The sequence below is a fragment of the Mytilus trossulus genome, chromosome 7 (genome assembly GCF_036588685.1).
Source record: "Mytilus trossulus isolate FHL-02 chromosome 7, PNRI_Mtr1.1.1.hap1, whole genome shotgun sequence".
Lineage (NCBI taxonomy): Eukaryota > Metazoa > Mollusca > Bivalvia > Mytilida > Mytilidae > Mytilus > Mytilus trossulus.
The window spans coordinates 3,711,698-3,732,648 of NC_086379.1; the positions used below are offsets into that span (position 1 = coordinate 3,711,698).

General features: G+C 31.5%; 1 protein-coding gene across 1 annotated transcript; it reads right to left on the reverse strand.

Moving 5' to 3' along the window:
• Positions 1 to 978: 978 nt before the first annotated feature.
• Positions 979 to 19,372, reverse strand: LOC134726107 (fucolectin-3-like). Its single transcript, XM_063590505.1, has 4 exons — positions 19,305 to 19,372; positions 2,580 to 2,816; positions 1,930 to 2,169; positions 979 to 1,211 (listed from the first exon to the last, which is right to left on the reverse strand). Exons 1-4 carry the CDS (start codon positions 19,363 to 19,365, stop codon positions 979 to 981), a joined length of 771 nt encoding a protein of 256 aa, XP_063446575.1. The 5' UTR covers positions 19,366 to 19,372.
• Positions 19,373 to 20,951: the final 1,579 nt, after the last annotated feature.

The following is a 20,951-nucleotide window of genomic DNA, read 5'->3' on the forward strand; positions in this document are numbered from 1 at the left end:
TAGTAACAGCAACCCAACAGCTGGTTGCCTGATACGTCTGATAATTTCAGGGAGAAATTAATACATTTGACCTGCTGAACATCTTAAATTATTGTCAAAATGGCTCTGACTGCTTTAGTTACAGAGATATAATATTTTCCCCATGTTCTTCCCCATATTTTGCCATTTTGGCCATCTTGGTTAATTGGTTAAAATGACTCGAAACTGACTTCCTTCTATTTACTTAATTTCTTGCCTATTTCACAATTCATATTTATTGTTTTAACCCCTCGAAATTTGTTAGAACTAATGAAAATCTCAAGTACCGGACTTTGACCTTTCATTTAAAGAAATGCATTAATTGTCATCTATACAGCAATTTCTTTAACTAAACATGCACATTTCACGTGCAGATCTGTTGCTCTATCAAAGTTGAAAATGGATTGCCTTGGTCACCCAAATATAGCATTTTCTTATTTTTAATCTTCCAAAAGTCGTTTTTGAAGTTGAATGAACCGTTAAATAACCGCTAAGAGATATGAACTTGTGATTTTCTATTTACATCGTTATAAAACCAGATCTAGCTTTTCTTATATTGAAATAAAATACAATGTTTATGTGGATAAGTTCTTTGACGGTCGAAAATAAAGAAGTTATTCATTCATTCATTGTCATAAGCTATTATTCGATAGCGCTGTACAAGGGCCCTTTATCTTCATGGGTCATCATAGCAATTTAATAACTGGACAAAAACTACATGGTTTCTAAGCTGTTGGAAAACCTTGTAAATGAGGTTGACGTTTATTTACAGATTACTGGTATTGCTACATTAATTGAATATATTCAAAAGACGTAAGAATGTCATTAGAACAAGACTTTAAGACAGTGAATTCATTTGTTTCTCTTTCTAACGGATACTAGTTAGGGTCTTCTTGTTGTTAAATATAACTTTCATAGTTTTCACAATTGCAAAATGTCCAGGATCGACTAAAAAAATGTTTAATTGATGAAAAAAACGTCGTGATCAGAATCAGCCACGACATTGGATCCAGTTTTCTTTTCCATTAAGGTGCAATTTGAGGTCTTCTTGTTGAAGTCTGCAACATAACATTCTCTCATGAAGGCACACATATAGGTACAGTAAATGCCACTTTTCACAATGGCGCTGCTTAGGGTCACATTATGTCCTGCATAACTTTGGCCTTGGAATCCGCAGGTATACGGAACAGTTACTAATGGATAAATATACAATGTAAATTAACTGTATACTTCAGATTGTTATTCATGTTCTTATTTTTAAAAGGGGTATCAGCTACGATTAAGAAAAGCAAGTTTTTTTTTAACATTGATAAAAGCAAAATACATAAATAATAATGCGCTATTAGCAGTCAGTTTGCGTCAATTTCCTGAAAACGATTTAAATAAACATCACAGACAGAAATAAGTAAACCAGAATTTGACAGCTCATATAGCATTAAAAAAACGAAATCCTACATTGATGTTATATCCATGTTTAGTTTTTGCATAATGTTCAAACCAATAAATCCTCTTTTTTGTTTCTTAACCCTTATCATGCGTTGTGTGGGGATCATAGATCAGTTGGTCTTAGTCAAAATAACAATGATTATGGATAAAAGAAGAACAAATATCATATTGATGTTTGATATTAGTACTCTCAGTACATGTGCTTTAGCAAAACATTTTTATTTTTAAATAAAAACATTATGCAATTTTCGTATGTAGAGGGTTAAATTAGTTTTTCAAGCATACAACCACCATAGCTTTGTCGACTTACATGTTTTTAAATTAAGACAATGATAAGAAAAAAACTTTACTTCTAGTGTTCAACTGAATGGCTCTTCAAGTCCAGAAAAAAACATAATGTAAAATAAACAAATGTGAAGAAATTGTTGAAATGACTGAATGAATAATAGTTTCTTGATGAATTACCTGAACGCAGATAACGAATAAATGTTCCATGCACTTCAACTTCACATAGTGTTAATGGATTTGGATCATTGAGCCGTATGCGAACATACTGTCCAATCATCTTGTAATTACATGAAGCATTTAAAAATGTAATTGGTGCTTGCTGATGATAACACAATTGGATGGTACCGTCCTCAAACCAATAAGTTCTGTTTCTGCACGGTTTAATCACCTCGATGTCGAAATTCGAAAGTCTCTCAACTGAAAAAAAGAAGAACTAAATTTGAAATAAAAACAAAAAAAGTTGGAAAATAACGAATTCCTGCAGTAACCAACAAACCGTTAGATACTTGAGTAAAAGCAAGGTCTGAAAATTTGCATTTAGTTCGCAGACAGGTAAAAACGTTAAAAAATTGTATCACAATGTAGAAATGTTAAAACAACAACAATGTCGTTGTTAAATTTGTTGATTGATAAGGGTGTTCTACGCCGCTGTAGAATTAAAGGTTTTATCGCAGCGACGGCATTGTTATGTGTATACCTCCGAATATATTTGTGTACTTTAGAAACAAATCCAATGATCATCTGTTTACAACACTTAATTTTAAAGTGCTTCAATTTAGTTTTATTAAAATTTCTGTAATCAGCACCCTACGATATGTACAACATACCAGCCGGAGCATAGTCATTTCTTCCATAAATAATCACGTTGGTGATGTCATAAATAGCACCCAGATCCACTGCCCACCATGATGATTTATCTTCCAGGTGAGTATGAGTACAAAACTGCTCTGATAATGTCATGTGTTGTGTATATTCTCCATCTACAGCATTTCCAGATAGTCCGGAGGTTTCGCTCCAATTGGTTGACTGCTTGGTTGGTTTGTGTCTTGCTACTTCCAGTGTATCTACATGTACAGTGGGTATATGAAATACAAAATTCGTTTAAATAAACACTTTCTAGTTAACTATTTAAGTACATTTAATTAAAAAAGCATGCATACTACATTACGGCCAATAATTATCAATACAAAATATTAGCATGGTTCCTTTGATAACAATACACATTTTCTATTGTATAGTTATTTGTGTGTTCCTCTGTCCTCAATGTATTTACATATTTATTTGTACTGTAGTCCTTCATTTAATGTTGTCATTGTAGTGTTATTTATGACATTGCCATACAAGCGAAAAATTGGCTAACCGCACAACCAGTTCAACCCACCATTTTTCTTAAACATGACTTGTACCATTTCAGGAAAATGTCAGGTTTTAACTTAAGGCTCGTTTCTGTGTGTGTGTGTTGCATTTTTTTGTTTTGTTGCACTGCACTGTTTCTGTTGTTTTCCTCTTATTGTTTATGTGTTTCCGACGTTTTAGTTTGTTACCCAGCTATGTTTTCTCTTAGTCGAGTCATGAAATTCGTACTATTGTTTGTCTTTTTCATTTTCAGCCATGGCGTTGTCAGTTTATTTTAGATTTATGAGTTTATGAGAATAAAAAGAATAGTGAAATGAATTTGTTTACTTATATTTTCTGTTAATTTTTCTTACTTTTAAAAACTAATGTTTTCTATATTTATTTTATGTTAATAGTTGGGTTTTTTTTAAATGTTTTTATAATTTTTTTAGTTTGTTTTCCTAATTCATTTTTATTTGTTTTAGCATGGTTTGTTTTTTTATTCTCTTAATTTTTAAGTAATATTTTTAGTAGTAATGACAAAAAGTCAAAGATAAGTTATTGACTAGCATTTGACACCAACACAGAGTATCACTAATGAGTCTTTTGTAGACGGAACGCGCGTCTGGCGTATATACAAAATTTAGTCCTGGTATCTATGATAAGTTTATTTATTAAGCTAAAAAAACTTATTTTACATTATGTTAATTATATTCCATTGTTCTTATGCATTATTTAATAAGTTATTGTTCATTATAACGCATACTCATTGAAATTATATGTTTATAGAATCAATGAAGCAAGTAATTTAACAAGCCTTTTCGTCACAAAATAAAATCATCAATATCAATTTTTCACAATGAATTTTCATAAAAAAAATTGCACAATCTATTATTATTACAGAAAAATACAGATAGCATTATATGTGTTAGGAAAAATAACTGCAAAATGTATATTTGTTTATCGTTTTTCAAATCTCAAAACAGGCTTTGTGCATGTAAATTCACTAAAGAGACTATAACTTTAAACTTTTAACTTTAAATGTCTACCTAGTAATCATTAAATTTTGATAAATGCTAGTTTAAAATGCTAATCATGATCAGAAATTGTATTATCTCTGAACTCTGAATATTTTTAAAAGAAATGATTCAAAGAAAACATATCTTTCTTTTTTAAACAATTGTACACTTCCGTAGATTGTTACATTTTCATAATCTATTGATTAAATCACTTTTTGTTTTGTCTATTATAATGTCAATCGTTCTGAACACGCACGAAATATTTGCCTGTGGACGTTGAACTGGCATGCTACATATTGTTGGTATATATTTGCCAAGAATATTTCATTGTACATAAGCCTTTTAGATAAAGTAAATAAATGCAGGGACTTGAATTAATTTGAAGACCTTGATTAATAATAAATGTAAAAAAAATATAAGAATATGTTATCAAATAGAATAAAAACTTATGATGAAAACTGTAAACGCAAATGCTTTACTAAGTAAAGAATTATTGGTCATAATTAAGAAATAAAAGGATGCATTACAGCTATAACATGTATTAGAAAATGATTTATCATTTATTCGTAACTTGCCAAAAAATACATGTAAAACAATATTGCCAAATTAATAGAACTATTTTAATAAAAGGTATAACATCAAAGCATTTTTGTATATACATAGTTACGACAAACGAGTGTTTTGTATATTTAAGTTCAAAAAATGTAGTGAATTGTAAAACAAATAAAGGCAACAGTAGTATACCGCTTTTCGAAAGTCATAAAACAGTAAGAGGAGGGAGGAGGGGCAGGGTTGTATAACTATCATATTGTATGTTTACTGTTTTTTTTAAATATATTAGTGTATGGGCTTTGCTCATTGTTGAAGGCAATGCTGTGACCGATAGTTATTTATTCATGTGTCAATTGGGGCTTTTTATGAGTTTTAGTATCGGACATAATACAACATATGTATACGGAAAAATCATGTGACATAAAATTTGTTAAACACAAACAAAGGTTATTTGGTATTGGACTTTAATGGCATACGCTTCATATTTTACACAGGACGAAAGCGATCAACGATCAATCATTCTTTGCTGCACAAAACAGATAATAAAGGTCACCGTTAAACTCATGGCATTCACCAATTTTCACAAATATAGCATAGTTCATGTTTTGTGTTAGATGTCGTGATGACAAATATTTGTAAGCTGGAATAAAAAACTAAAAAAACGGTTATATAAAGTATTATACTTTCAACAACAAAAAATAGCACAAAATGTAATATAATAACTCCATAATCATTTAAGCAAAGAAAGGTTTCAATGATAAATTGTATATCAAACATTAAGTATATAGATAAAAGTATGATTCGTCAGCATATGTTGACACTTCTCTTTATAAATAAACATGATAAAGTTAACCTTTGTTTTGATGGTTTCAAAAACATAATATTGAATTTGATATATAAAATGTAAACCAATTGGTAATCAATTTCAAAAATGAAATTAAATAGCCGGGCCCAATCCTTTAAAGGTGTAATACCACCATTGCTTTTCCCCTATTAGTCTTATTCACTTAAATAGCAAGTACTTTTAACACATGAGATTACTCACAAGGCCATAGGTGCATGTACAGCTTCCCATATTAGGTGTAATACCACCATTGATTTTCCCCTTTTAGTCTTTGTTAAATTTGCACTTTTCAAAAAATTGTGCAGAATTTATCTTTGTTTCAACTAAAGAAATACTTGGCATGAGTTAAGTTTTATCCTGTCCAGTTCTATCGAAAAAGTTTCACCTAACATTTTATTGCATATAAGAAAATAACCATCATTTGAAGTTAACCAATCAAATTTCTCCCCTTAGTCTATCTGTGTACAAGGTTTAGTCACCATGTAGTTGCAAGATTACAAAATTTTCTATAGAAATCACAAATAAATAATAATGGTGTTTTGAAATACCCAAGACATATGTTTATGACACAGAAATAGTTTTACTGCAATAAAATGTAAGATTAATTACCTACAACGGTCAAATTCAAGGGAATATTTTTTTAGACCTACTTTCGTAATATGCAACCGGATGTGACGTACCATGATTTGGTGGTATTACACCTAAGCGCGTGTGATTAGAGATCTTATGGAATAAGAAAGCACCTATTTAGAAATGTATCACATTTTCTTAAAATTTTATTATTTTTAGAATTTGTAAACATTATTTAAAACTAAAATCACAAAAATACTGAACTTAGAGGAAAATCAATTCGGAAAGTCCATAATCACATGGCAAATTCAAATATCAAACCGCATCAAAAACGAATTGACAAGAACTGTCATATTCCTGACTTGGTACAGGCATTTTCGAATGTAGAAAATCTTGGATTAAACCTGGTTCTATAGCGCTAACCCTCTCACTTTAATGACAGTCTTACCAAATTCCATTATATTTACATTGATGCGTTAAATAAACAATAAAATAGTCAAAATATGGGTACATCAGTCATCATCGTATAACAATTTTAAAAGGAACAATTTAACAGAACACAAAAACATCTACTATCTACAAATACATTGATTGATTTGAGTGTCTGACGTCAGAATTTTTTTATACGTCACATAAATTTGTCGTTCAATGTGCATATACACAATTTTAAAATTTACATAGGCGATGTTAGCATACAGGGTTAAAAAATCGAAAGTATGTAAGAATAAATTTCAGAAATTGACCGAGATTTAAACTAGTCCAAAAGTTATATATGTATTTATAAGAATCCAAAAATAGTTGATTCCACTACGCGATTGAATGATTTTGACGTTTGTGGTTCAACGTATATAGTAATTCATAATAGAAATATATCATAATGACATATAATAGAAAAATATCATAATGACGGGATCTTTTAACGTACAGAGTCACGTTATAAGAACAATGAAAATACAAAAAGTCGCATAAACAAAACAAACCACTAAAATGAAAGCCAATACAAACACATTGATGAGATGTATAAGTACCGAGCCACGTCAAACGGATATCACATAAAACCATTCGACAGTAAAAGTAATATTAGTAATAGAACAAAGACAAATGAAAGAACAATAAAACACGTTATTAAAGAAGAGGGACCAAAGATACCAAAGGGACAGTCAAACTCGTAAATCTAAAACAAACTGACAACGCCATGGCTCAAAATGAAAAAGACAAACAGAAAAACAATAGTACACATGACACAACATAGAAAACTAAAGAATAAACAACACGAACCCCACAAGATGATAAACAACATCAGTACGCAGAATCTATACAACAAGACCATCGTGTATTATTTGAGAAGTTGATACGGAATATTTATCAACAAGGTCTTGGTACCTTCCGATGAACTTTTGTAGAAAAAGGACGAGACGTTCTTTGACATACCCCTGGTTCATCAACTTAATGTGCAATCATTCCTGAAAACATTTGTTTTATTAATATATCAGCCGCAGTTCTTGTAATTTATTTTACATCTGACATATTTTTTATTATATCTGTATTTGCGTAAAATTGATTATAACAATTTTTTCTTTTTACATCTTAACTATACACTTGGAAAAAGTATTGCAACACCAAATTGAAATTGAATTAAAAAAAAACCACTTTTCCATTTTTTGTGATAAAATTTGTTGAAATTGAAATAGTTAAATATTATTGGAATATCACCTGAGTTTAATCAATAAATATCGATTCGATATTTTTTTATCAGCACATTTAGCTTCTGTACCCGTAAACAACAAAACCGATGATTTTATCCTCCTTGTTTTCAACACTTGAAAGAACCAAGTTTATAAAGTTATGTGATTGACACCTTGTCATGGGTCCTAAACAACTCTTAATTGCCGCGAGATGGCAGAATATCAGCATGAGAAAAGCAGGTATGTCGTTGTGACAATTGCACGTATTGTTGGTTATCACCATTCCACTATACGTCGTTTTGTGGAAACATATGATATAAAAGACCTTCCGAGACCAAGAAGACTCCTTATACCATTTGTTAGGGAAAATCAAGCATAATGAAGGTTGGTCAGAATGAAACCCATTGCATACAATACATTCTTAAAAGGGAGTGGTGGTCATACAGGAGCCTTTAAATAAGAACTGTTCGAGATCGACTCATCGCTCCTTTTTATCGTGCGATAAGACCTTTTCGAGGACCTTTGCTTACGAACAGACACAAAATTGTCCGTATCGAATGTAGTGTAGAGCTCGTCAAAGTTGAATATTATCATCTTGGAGGAAGATCCATTGTTCCAATGGAATTCGGTTCATCTTCTTTGGACCAATCGTAGCCCGGATTTGAACTATATCGAGTATATATGGGACACGATTGGGCGTAGAGTGCACGAAAAGGACACCACAGTTCAAGCACGTCACGAAATAAACAATGCCCTCATCATAAATGGTTGCTGCTACCTTAGCAAAAATTTAGTCGATTTATTGCAGGAATCAGAAGACGTTAAGAGTCGGTTATCCGTTTGAATGGAGGCTGTGCACAAAGTACTAATTCTTTGGCGTTTAACGATCAAACATGATTTAAACAATTTTCTTAAGATTAATTTTAAAATGTCTGACATTGTAAAGTTCGACTATAGATACATTTTTTCATACATTTTTTGTTCGTGTAAATGCCCATGTTATCATAAACTATGTTTCAATATTATGTCACAAATATTTTATCATATTCCATTCAAAATACCAGGCTGATTTTTCAATTCATAAAACATTAAGGTGTTGCAATACTTTTTTCCACGTGTATATCAGATTTGCATCCTCACTAATAGGTGACTGATTAAAACAGGGGAATGATTTTGAACTTTCGTTTTTGAGACATTTATATTCTATATACATGTATCTTATCCATGTATATGTTAACTGTCGTAAAATAAATACTTTATGATTATCATTATGTATACATAAAATTGAGAATGGAAATGGGGTATGTATGAAAGAGTCAACAACCCGACCATAGAAAAAAGAACAGCAGAAGGTCACCAACAGGTCTTCAATGTAACTAAAAAATTCCCGCACCCGGAGGCGTCCTTCAGCTGGCCCCCAAACAAATATATACTAGTTCAGTGATAATGAACGCCATACTAATTTCCAAAGTGTACACAAGAAACTAAAATTAGAATAATACAAGACTAACAAAGACAAGAGGCTCCTGACTTGGGACAAGCGAAAAAATGCGGCAGGGTTAAACATGTTAATGAGATCTCAACCCTCCCCCTATACCTCCAGCCAATGTAGAAAAGTAAACGCATAACAATACGTACATTTAAAAATCAATTCAAGAGAAGTCCTTGTCTGATGTCAGAAGATGTAACCAAAGAAAATAAAAAAAATGATAATTATACTTAAATAACAACAGACTACTAGCAGTTGACTGACATGCCAGCTCAAGACTTCAATTACACTGATTGAAATATTATGATTTCATCATATGAATATCAGGCACAATCCTTTCCGTTAGGGGTCTAGTATCATACCGTCATAACATATATGAGAAGAACATTACCCGTATCATGTCAACAACTGTTTTTTTAATAAATGTGTTTAGTTCCGGTGCAAAGACCCTTTAAGTGAAGCAATATTAACACCACAATATGCAATCTTTAATGACCTGACAACAGTATCGTAACTATATTCCTTCTTAATAAGTCTGTTTAAAGGTTTTGAAAGCTTCCATGTGTATGATAGATTTTCATCCTCATTAATAGGTGACTGATTTAAAACAGGGGAACGATTTTCAACTTCGTTTTTGAGACATTTATATTCTATATATCGTATCCATGTATATGTTAACTGTCGTAAATACATTATATGATTTTCATTATGTATACATGTTTATTTGAAATTCTATTTTGAATTTATCCGTTTACTTGCCCTTAGATTTTGTTGGCTGCTTGTCGGTCATGCGAGTGGCTATGTAGAAGGGAAAGTTATACTCTTGATTTTTGCTTTTTTGTGCAATTTTCTTGTATATCATAAATTTATGACAACATTTCTGTATATCATATTCATGCAACTCATTTGCCTTCTTATTTCGTACCCCAATTTCCCATTCCATACCCAACATTAACCATACAAATACCCATGATCAAATATATTTCGTCGTCATAAATATATACTTCATTTCACAGAAAACAAATGTTTGTTGAGGTACGAAATGGCAACTGCGTGTCCTAGTTTGTCAAGGTAAACTCTAGAACGTGTATACATTATTTACAGATTATGTGGTCGATTTAATTGTAATTTATTTACAACAAAATTGATTTGAACAGAAATACTATAAAATGAACAAAACAAAACCAGGAATACAGGGTGTGTATCAGTTCACATTCATCAGTCGTTCATTGAATTTTGTAAACAGTTTTGCAGAAATTTTGAAATTGAAATTGATAATGTGTTTTATGTCGTTTTTTCGGTTTTAGAATTTAAGATTAATTACACGATTTTACAATAAATGTTATATTTGCATTATTTATAAATGCATTCCACGTATTTGAAATTAATCAATATCGATACAAATTTACGCAGTTGTAAAATGTATAGAAACAGAAATGTATATGTAAAAAATAAGTACAACAAGAGTTTTATTGTTCGTTACACTTCGGAGAGTTTGAAAACTGCAGCAGCCTGTGCATACAGGAAAAAACATTCCGAAACAATATATCCTTAAACAATTATATGCAGACTGTTTTCCCTTTGATTGAAATATAATGGTCAAATATACGACATATGTAACAGTTCAAAAGTCACCAGATGTCGACAAAATACATGTATCATTCAGTTATTAATTGCCTAGGTCGGCGATTTTTATTTTTTTGGCGCTCGAATATTTATTTGAAATTGTGTTTACATTTTGTTTATTTTCCTGATTTATGGGGGACACACTACTCATTTTCATCCAGTTTTGGTCAAGATTATTTAATTCTATAGTTCTAACGAGTAACGACCCTAGACCTAATATCCAAAGTCTACATTGGGTAAGGTTTCTTCCAACTGACAGAAGATGGTACTTTACCATCATTCAGGCTTGGATCTAATATTGGTCAAATATTTATTTGGAGAAAGTAGAATTGTTTATAAATTCATGGATAATATGTCATATAGTGAAAAAAAATGGTCCAGCTTTAGTACATACATGTATATATGCATCATGCACTTAAGCTAAAATTATAAGTTGTACCGATAGCTAACAGCTATTACCGTTACATCGCGTTCCTTTTTCAGTGTCAATTCAAGATTCAAGATTCAAGGGGGTAAAAATGATAAATATTTTCTTATGGTTAACGATGACACTATATTCGCCCATACTTCAAATTACTTTACTTTTCGGTTCCCAAGACATTCAGTACTGTTTCAGACGGACTTTTTATAAACTAGGGTTTTTTTATCTTTGAAATCGATTTGCGGTATTTAACTTGTGTTTATTTTGCTTTAGTACCTTTTATCCCAAATCTTCTTCTGATATAACATAATTTTATCACAAGGTGATTTAAGGTTAGGAAATGAAGGATGTATACTATGTTAATTTCTGTTTGACAGGATTTGTATCAGTCGCCCTCTGGTCACACTTTTATTATCACGTGACCATTTTTAAGGGTTTGCATTTATTTTAAGAAAACTTTATACAGTTCTATAAAATTATTTTTGAAACACGGCCTTTATTATATGCCACCTTTAGCTGGCACTTATGGTAGAAGCATCGTTTTGGAGTAAAGAACGATAACTCTCTCTACACGACCCATCTTCAAAAGTTTCGTCACTCTCGTAAAATTTCGTACGAATTTTTTTTAATGGCGGCCGAATTTAACGTTTCAACGCGATCTTGAAAAAACGGGACAGATCGGAATGATTTCGCTGTTGAATACAACATGAATTTTTTTTGTTTGATTAAACAAGAATTCAGAAATTTTGGTAAATTGTGTAGCTTATTGAATTTTATTGTACCACGGAAATTCCGAAGTTAAGGACAACAACATCTGACGCCATGGTTCGTCTGCTATAACATTCCATTATTAGTGAGGTCAAAACAAATAACCTACATAATCACAGGTACTTCATTTAAAAGTCACAAAATCATAGTAAACGATAATATATTTAGCGTAAAAGTTCCGACCAGCCATGGGAACACAGAAAAAAACCTCTGCAGGCAATACATGTCGGATTTTTTTGTATGATGGCCATGCGGCATGCGGGGTAAACTCCGGTGCAAAGGCACTTGTTTCTGTCAAATTATGTGGGGTTTTACTGTACTGGTATGGAAATTAACCCCCACATTGACAGAAACAAGTGCCTGTGCTCCGGTGCACTTGTTGACCATGACTACTTATGTTCATCTGCAACAATATTCCCCACATAAAGGGAAACTGATGATTATACTGTTGAATGAGATCACTATTATTCATGTAGTCAATGACGAATCCAGCATATTCATAAGGAGGGCGCTCTAGTCATGCTTCAGTGATTCCCTATGTAGTCAACAATTTTTTCTTAGAAAAGGGAGAATCCCCCCTCTGGATCCTATGGTATCCCAAAGACTAATTCAAAACTTAACAACTTTGGTAGCCCACAGACTGATTTAAAACTTAACAAAAGTTTAAAACATAAAAAAATCTTCAAATTATTCACAAATGTATATATTGTATGCTCCCATATTGTCCAAGATTGGATTTTATGGGAAGAGGGAGTATTATGATAACCCATGAGAATATCATGACTTTGATAGGTATATACAGGGCAGGTTACTTGGAAGTGTGTGGGGTACATCCCAAAAATCTAGCTACAGCAGACTAGTCGCCTGCATATTTTATGCATCAGTTTAAACCTTTCAGATCAAAACATTCTCTCTACCGAGTACTTTATCACTATATCAGGTTCACATTTCAACCTATTTAGCAATACACACTTATGTTATGGTTATATAACATCACAGTACAAAATTGTACTCAGTAACCAAATAGCACCTTTTTAGCCAAAAAAAACTGCAAAAATCTCACAAGTTTTCTTTCACCATGTGAAGTTATTTTATTATCCTCTTTTTAAAATGAGCAAATTAAATTTGTTACCAGCATCCTTTTTTTCAAAAAGTAATAGTTAAAGCATGAAATAATGTCAAATTGTTCGAAATATTTGAAGAAATAAAACAAAATCTCTGTTTATATCCCAGTTTTAAAGATTTGAAATTAACCATAAAATTGAGAATAGAAATGGGGAATGTGTCAAAGAGACAACAACCCGACCAAAATAAAAAACAACAGCAGAAGGTCACCAACAGGTCTTCAATGTAGCGATAATTCCCGCACCCGGAGGCGTCCTTCAGCTGGCCCCTAAACAAATATATACTAGTTCAGTGATAATGAACGCCATACTAATTTCCAAATTGTACACAAGAAACTAATATAAAAATAATAAAAGACTAACATAGGCCAGAGGCTCCTGACTTGGGACAGGCGCAAAAATGCGGCGGGGTTAAACATGTTTGTGAGATCTCAACCCTCCCCTATACCTCTAACCAATGTAGAAAAATAAACGCATAACAATACGCACATTAAAATTCAGTTCAAGAGAAGTCCGAGTCTGATGTCAGAAGATGTAACCAAAGAAAATAAACAAAATGACAATAATACATAAATAACAACAGACTACTAGCAGTTAACTGACATGCCAGCTCCAGACTTCAATTAAACTGACTGAAAGATTATGATTTCATCATATGAACCTCAGGCACAATCCTTCCCGTTAGGGGTTTAGTATCATACCATCATAACATATATGAGAAGAACATAACCCGTGTCATGCCAACAACTGTTTTTAGAATAAATGTCTTTAGTTCCGACGCAAAGACCTTATCAGTGACTCAATATTAACGCCAAAATATGCAATCTTTAATGACTTGACAACAGTATCGTAATTATATCCCTTCTTAATCAGTCTATTTAAAGGTTTTGTAAGTTTCTGAGGTGAATACTGACACCTTTGTGCTTTATAAAGAATATTTCCATAAAAAATTGGATGTGTAATACCTGAACGTATAAAAAGTCTGCATGTTGAGCTATATTTACGAATGATGTCTTTATACCGATGATAAAATTCAGTAAAAGTTTTGACTAGTTTGTGATATCGAAAACCCTGGTGTAATAATTTTTCAGTAATACATAAATTTCTCTCGTTAAAATCTAAAACATTGTTACAAACACGAGCGAATCGTACAAGTTGAGATATATAAACACCGTAAGATGGTGACAAGGGAACGTCACCATCTAAAAACGGATAATTAACGATAGGAAATGAAAAATCATCCCTTTTATCATAAATTTTAGTATTCAGCTTTCCGTTAGTGATATAGATATCAAGATCGAGGAAAGGGCAGTGGTCATTATTAGTATTAGCTTTATTTAAAGTAAGTTCAGCAGGATAAATTTCATTAATGTACATACTGAAGTCGTCATTATTGAGAGCCAAAATATCATCCAAATATCTAAAAGAATTATTAAATTTGTTTATCAAATGTTGTTTTGATGGGTCTTTGCTTATTTTTGTCATAAATTGTAACTCATAACAATACAGAAAGAGGTCCGCAATAAGTGGTGCACAGTTAGTTCCCATTTAAATTCCGATAATCTGACGAAATACGGAATCCCCAAAGCGAACAAAAATGTTATCTAGTAAAAATTCAAGGGCATATATAGTATCAAAGCATGTCCAATTAACATAGTTTTTTGGTTTATTGCTACTAAAAAATGACCTAAAAGAGTTTGAACATATATATTCACATTCTGATTTTTTGAATGCCCATTTAATTAGGTGTGTGAATTTTTTCTTAATAAGAATGTGAGGCAATGTGGTATACAGGGTAGAAAAATCAAAACTTTGAACAGATTCAAAATCACCAATATGAGCATGCAATTTATCAAGTACTTCCAACGAGTTCTTGACACTCCAAAAGTAATTTATTCCACTATTTTCGAAGGCCTTATTTGAACAATGTATTATACAGTCAGGGGCATTACTTAAACAAGTAACCATTACAATTACCTATACAAGTAATGTTGAAAACGAGGCTAATTTAAATATAACTTATATAAGTTATTTTTCTGAATATTATTTTTATATGTGTCCAAGAATACAGATTTTACTAGCTTTAAATAATTTTCACAGTTATCTGGTTATTTTTCCCTTGATATATAAAAACTAATTCTTCCGAAACACTAATTAACTTTCCGACGCACTTATCTTTCCTACCGACGCTTCTGGGTCAAAGATTGGTCTCTTGGGACTATTAAATAATCACTTTACTCTCAAATCTTGAAGGTAGACTGATATAAATAGATAGATACTTGTGAATTAATAAAGACCTGAAGTTATTTATAATTTGTACCCTAAATCAATTACACATGTGCCTTAGATAAGTGTAATTGCTTTTTTTTCAAAAATATTTAAAATAACTTGTTCAAGTAATATTTTTGTCATTATTTTCAAAGTAACCCTTTATCTCTATACTCCTCTCAAATCTGATACATTCTTTATTTTATGATATAAAATGTTGTTTAAAATCATGAAAACTACATTTAGTCTATGTTTCTATTGAAAAATAAAATAACTCTATCAAGTCATTTTATTATTTTTAAAATAAAAAAATACTTATATAAGTAATTAAAAAAAATAACTTGTTTAAGTAACGCCCCTGACTGTTATAAGGTTTTTAATTGTACCAAGTGTGCTGGTAAGAAGAATAGACAATTTAGTAGTTGAACAATGGCTTGAAGACGAAATAAATCTATATTTGTAAGGTGTTTTGTGTAGCTTTGGAAGCCAATACATAGTTGGGACTTCCATTGTAATTGGCTCTGCTTGTAAAGCGGTGTCTAAAAGTTTATGTTTGTTACAGATTTCGTTTTCTGAAAATGGAGTCAGTTGGAATGTTGGTGAATTGGTGATTTCCTTTTTCAGAACCTCAATGTAAAATTTACGTCAAACAATAATAATATTATTAGCAGCTTTATCGGCCGGGACAAAAACAAATTCCTTGGCTAGTTCTTTTAGTTTATGTTTGATACGAGAAATAGGTTTATTGTGGTTATTGTTAATAGTAAAATGTTCTTTAAAATGTTGAATACGTATATCAACTATCTTCATTACTGATTTAAAAAAAGAGTCCAAAGATTTTTTGTCAGCTTTTTCCCGTTTTATCCATTTCATACAGTAAGTATGGAGTGAGTCGTGGATGATATTACGACACTCATTCCAATTAATAATTGACGGGGGACGATATTTAGGTCCTTTACTGAGGAATGATTTTAACTCTCGGTCTTGAACGATGTTAAGATCTCCTGTTATAACATGGAAAATGGGTCCATAAATATATGCGGAACTACTGCAATTACATGAAGTAGGTGTATTTTCACTGATATTAACATCTTTACACAATTGACTATAATTAAACACAAATTTCCGGGTAGATTTCTTGTAAATATAACAAATAAGAGGTAGCTCAGTATTGTCAAAATAACCAGGAATTTGTTCTTTAACAGAATGGTCGTTAAATATACCGGCAATATTTACAAAATCAAAGCCTTTATTGACATACTTAATTTTAATAAAATGTTTATTATGATCTTCAGGGCGATCAATTTTGGGAAATAATTTAGAATAACAATATGCCATAATAATTTGAACAATTTCATACTTAGGTAATGATGTATGGAATTTGGGTACTTACCTCAGTATCATTGATTGTTTGGATGTTATTTCAAACCCATTTTTCACTGACACTACATGGACTCAAAATTAAATTGGTGTAACTATATTGTAAACAAGGAAAGTCTACAAAATAAGCACAGAATAAACTTTTGTCTGGTACATAAAAAAAAGTTGGTAAAAAAACTGACAGTTAAGTTGCAATTTGGGTATTCTTATGTAGCAACTCCACAACAGAACTTCAAATTTATTTTCATGACCAAATCAAAAAAAAAAGTACAAAACTAAAGGCAATAAAATGTTTTGCCACGCATAGCCTGATACGATCACAGATGTTTATATTAAGCATATAAAAAAATGTCAGTTGAAATTAAACATATTTTAATTTTGGATCCTTTAAACTTCAATATGGACTTATTTGAAAACAGGTATCAGGTGAATCCACATATTTCTATTCAGTAGAAGTCTCTAACAACATATCTCCTTAATTTCATATGATAGTAAGTCCTACAAAAATATTGTGCATTTAATTTTTTTTATAGCTTCTCTCATGTGAAAGCAGTACCTTTTTGGTCACTATTTATGTGCTGTGTCTAAATAAGAATCGTAACACGTTATAGTGACTGAACAGGTTAAACAAATACTTCTCAAGAAATGGAAAAAGAAGGCAACTTGAAACAGCACCAGCCATGCCAGTATACCTGTATGAATAAAAAAATCGAATCAGAATAGCATGGACAATACAGGGGCGGATCCAGCCATTTTAAAAAGGGGGGCCCAACTTCTGTATGTCCCCATTCAAATGCATTGTTCGGCCAAAAAAGGGGGGTTCCAACCCCTAGAACCCCCCCCCCCCTGGATCCTTCTATGTCCTTGTGAATATATTGTGAGGAAAGTTATCGATAATTCTGCAGATTACGCAATTTTATCAAGTGTTTTGTACATTTTCTTTTAAAATTTTCACACAATCAGTGAAACATTCAAACAAGCTAAACTAAATTTTTATTACTGAAAGTGTCAAACCATGACAAGTGTTTTATTTACCAAAAAACTCATGTGTTTTTGTGAGAGAAAAAAAATCATGTGCATTATTCATTTTGGAATCAAAGGGAAAGAAGATCCTTTTGCAGCGCACTGGCACATGTCAATTGTGAATATATACTTACCAAATATATTTTCTTTATCATGATACTCACATCGACATTATCAACAAGTACATATCATAAGAAAAATACACAAATTACAAATGAAATATTTAAAACACCCTATTTTGAGTGCAACTCCTCCCAAATCAGTAGAAGAAAAACCCAAAATTTTGAAGAAAAAAATACCCCCAATAATGTTGTTCTATAACCCCAAAATCAATTCGAATCTTCCTTTTGTGTATTGAACCTCCTAGAAAAATTTCATGGAGATCCATTAACTTATACTCAAGTTATTGCCTGAAACCAAATGTGTCTTCTTGAAAACAACTATGACATGATTAAGCATTACTCGAAAGCAAATGTTTTACATGCTTGTATTTCCCATTTCCATTCTCAATTTTATTCTGCTTTCATATAAGAACTTGAAAAGTAATTAAGCTACATCATGTACATGTAACAAAAAAATATATGAAAGAAAGACATAAAACCGACTCTGACTTTAATAGTACATGATATTGATGAAGAACTCACAAACTGAGGTGAAACAAGATGATCAGAAATACAAATGTTTTTTTTTATTCGAGTCAGATTTTTATTACCGAAGCCCTTTAGTGCAATCAATTAAAATTATTTAGTCAAAATTGAACACTAGTATTAAGTTTTAGCATAGACATTAGACATTAGACATTATTTTATTATACCAATCATGGGCCCTTTTCAGGCAAGATACAAAAACATCATAATACAATGATTATATAAACTTTAGTGAAATACACAATAAGTAATACACAAATAATACATTGATAATATGAGCATTTAAAATTAAATCGCTGAGAATTCAGATAGAAAAGGCAAAATGCAAAATAAAGTTTTCACGAAAATACATTGGTTTACAGTTACAATGAATGTACACATAGTGTCTTCTAAAACAATGTAAAAGCTCATAAAGGATATCAGCAAAGAACGATTGCAATTATAAATTTTCTATCACACACTTAGTGTATGGATTATAGTATGGTTCTTAAACATATGTTGCGAATTGCTTACATAAAGTTAACAGTTGTTCTGATGGTTTCAAATACTAAGCATCAAATATTCAATATTCTTAATGTTTTACCGATCTCAGGAACATGCAATGAAGTCAGATTTATATTTTGGTATTTTTATCACAACACTTGCGTACCCTGGTTTTTGAACAATTCAAGTCATTTATAGTTGATATCATTCACCGTAATTTTACAAAAATAAACTATTCATATTCATTCATTAATACGATGATGCCTTTGTATTCACAAAGACGGAAAACAACTTGAAGCGAATAAAGAAATTACGTACCACTCTCAGTAACTAAAAGGCATAAAAAGATCCATACAATGACAACTATTTTAAATAACATTTCGATAATCTGCATGTCGTACTCAACTCTTATCACAACTGATTGGGACAGAAATTGTTAGTCAACATATATTGAATTATGAAAAACGCATCGTAAGTAAATCAATATCGGGTTACTATTTAAAAGTAGATGTTAAATAATTAAACAGCAAAACCAATGTCACAATTACAGTACAGCGATTTCTGATTAACAGTTTTTTTAATTATAGGAGACAACGCCTTGTTAAAGGAATGAATTGATGTATAACTTCGACAAATTCACTCGTTATTATACGTTTGTGAGTGACTTGGTTCAAGCTGTTTTAATAATGGGTTTAATATTTATAATTCTTTGAAATATGAGATAAGGAATTTATATTCCCAACACGTACATGACGTGGCCTCTTTCACGCGTAACATTGTATACTCCTGTCATCGAAATGACCTGGCGCATAGATATATTGTATAGTGAAAATGAATTATCATTCAAATGAAAAAGTTGTCTTTATTATCCTATTTGTAAATACAGACGAAGTAAATATAAAAAGATGATGTGGTATGATTGCCAATGTTCACAAGAGACCAAAATGCAGACATTAACAACTATAGGTCACCGTACTGCCTTCAACAATGAGCAAAGCCGATATCACATAGTCAGCTATTAAAGGCCCCGGTATGACAATGTAAAACAATTCAAACGAGAATTATTTATGAAGAAAACGTGAGAACAGCTTTCCATATTGTTTACGTCGAGGCGGTTTATGTTTTTATTGTGGTTATCATATTTACATTGATTAAATTATTGAATAGTCATCTATTCAAAAACAAAGTTCAAGAGACACTTCCAGAACACTTTTCGATAATCATATAAACCATATTACCTTATACATGTTAGGCCTTTATGCAAATCATACAAGATGTCTAGACAGATATTATCGTCTAGCAAATAGAGAAAACTAAGAACGCAATATAACGTTACTTTACACAACTACAAGTGGGCGGTTTGTCTAGCTATAAACCCAGGAATAACCTACAATTTGCTTTAGAACATGTCATTCGTTCTTTTGGTAATATATAGACGAGATTATGATTGTTAGGATTTTCGGGACTTTCCTTTTATTATTTGTTTATTTTACTTTTTTTTCAATTGAAGCAGTTCCCTAGGTAAGTGATTTTTTTTTAACATTTTACTTGTTCTTTACCTTCGTAAGGGGGCGTGTGCTTTACAAATGTTTCTTCAACGTTTCGACCCAAATATGTGTTGGTTTTTTTTTTAACGTACATTCACTTCTATCCAAATGAGTACAAATGTATTAAAGTAAATAATCTAAAATGCCTTGACATTTATAGTTAAGACATAATTCATGGAAGCCATAGACTATTGGAATAACCCTGCTGCAATGTTGCACCTGTCCCGAGTCAGGAACCTCTGGTCTTTGTTAGTCTTGTATGACTTTTAATTTAAGTTTCTTGGGTATAATTTGGAGTTACGTATGCCGTCCATTATCACTGTACTAGCATACAGGTACATATTTTTAAGGGGCCATCTAAAAGACGCCTACGGGTGCGGGAGTTTCTCGCTACATTTAAGACCCGCTGGTGGCCTTC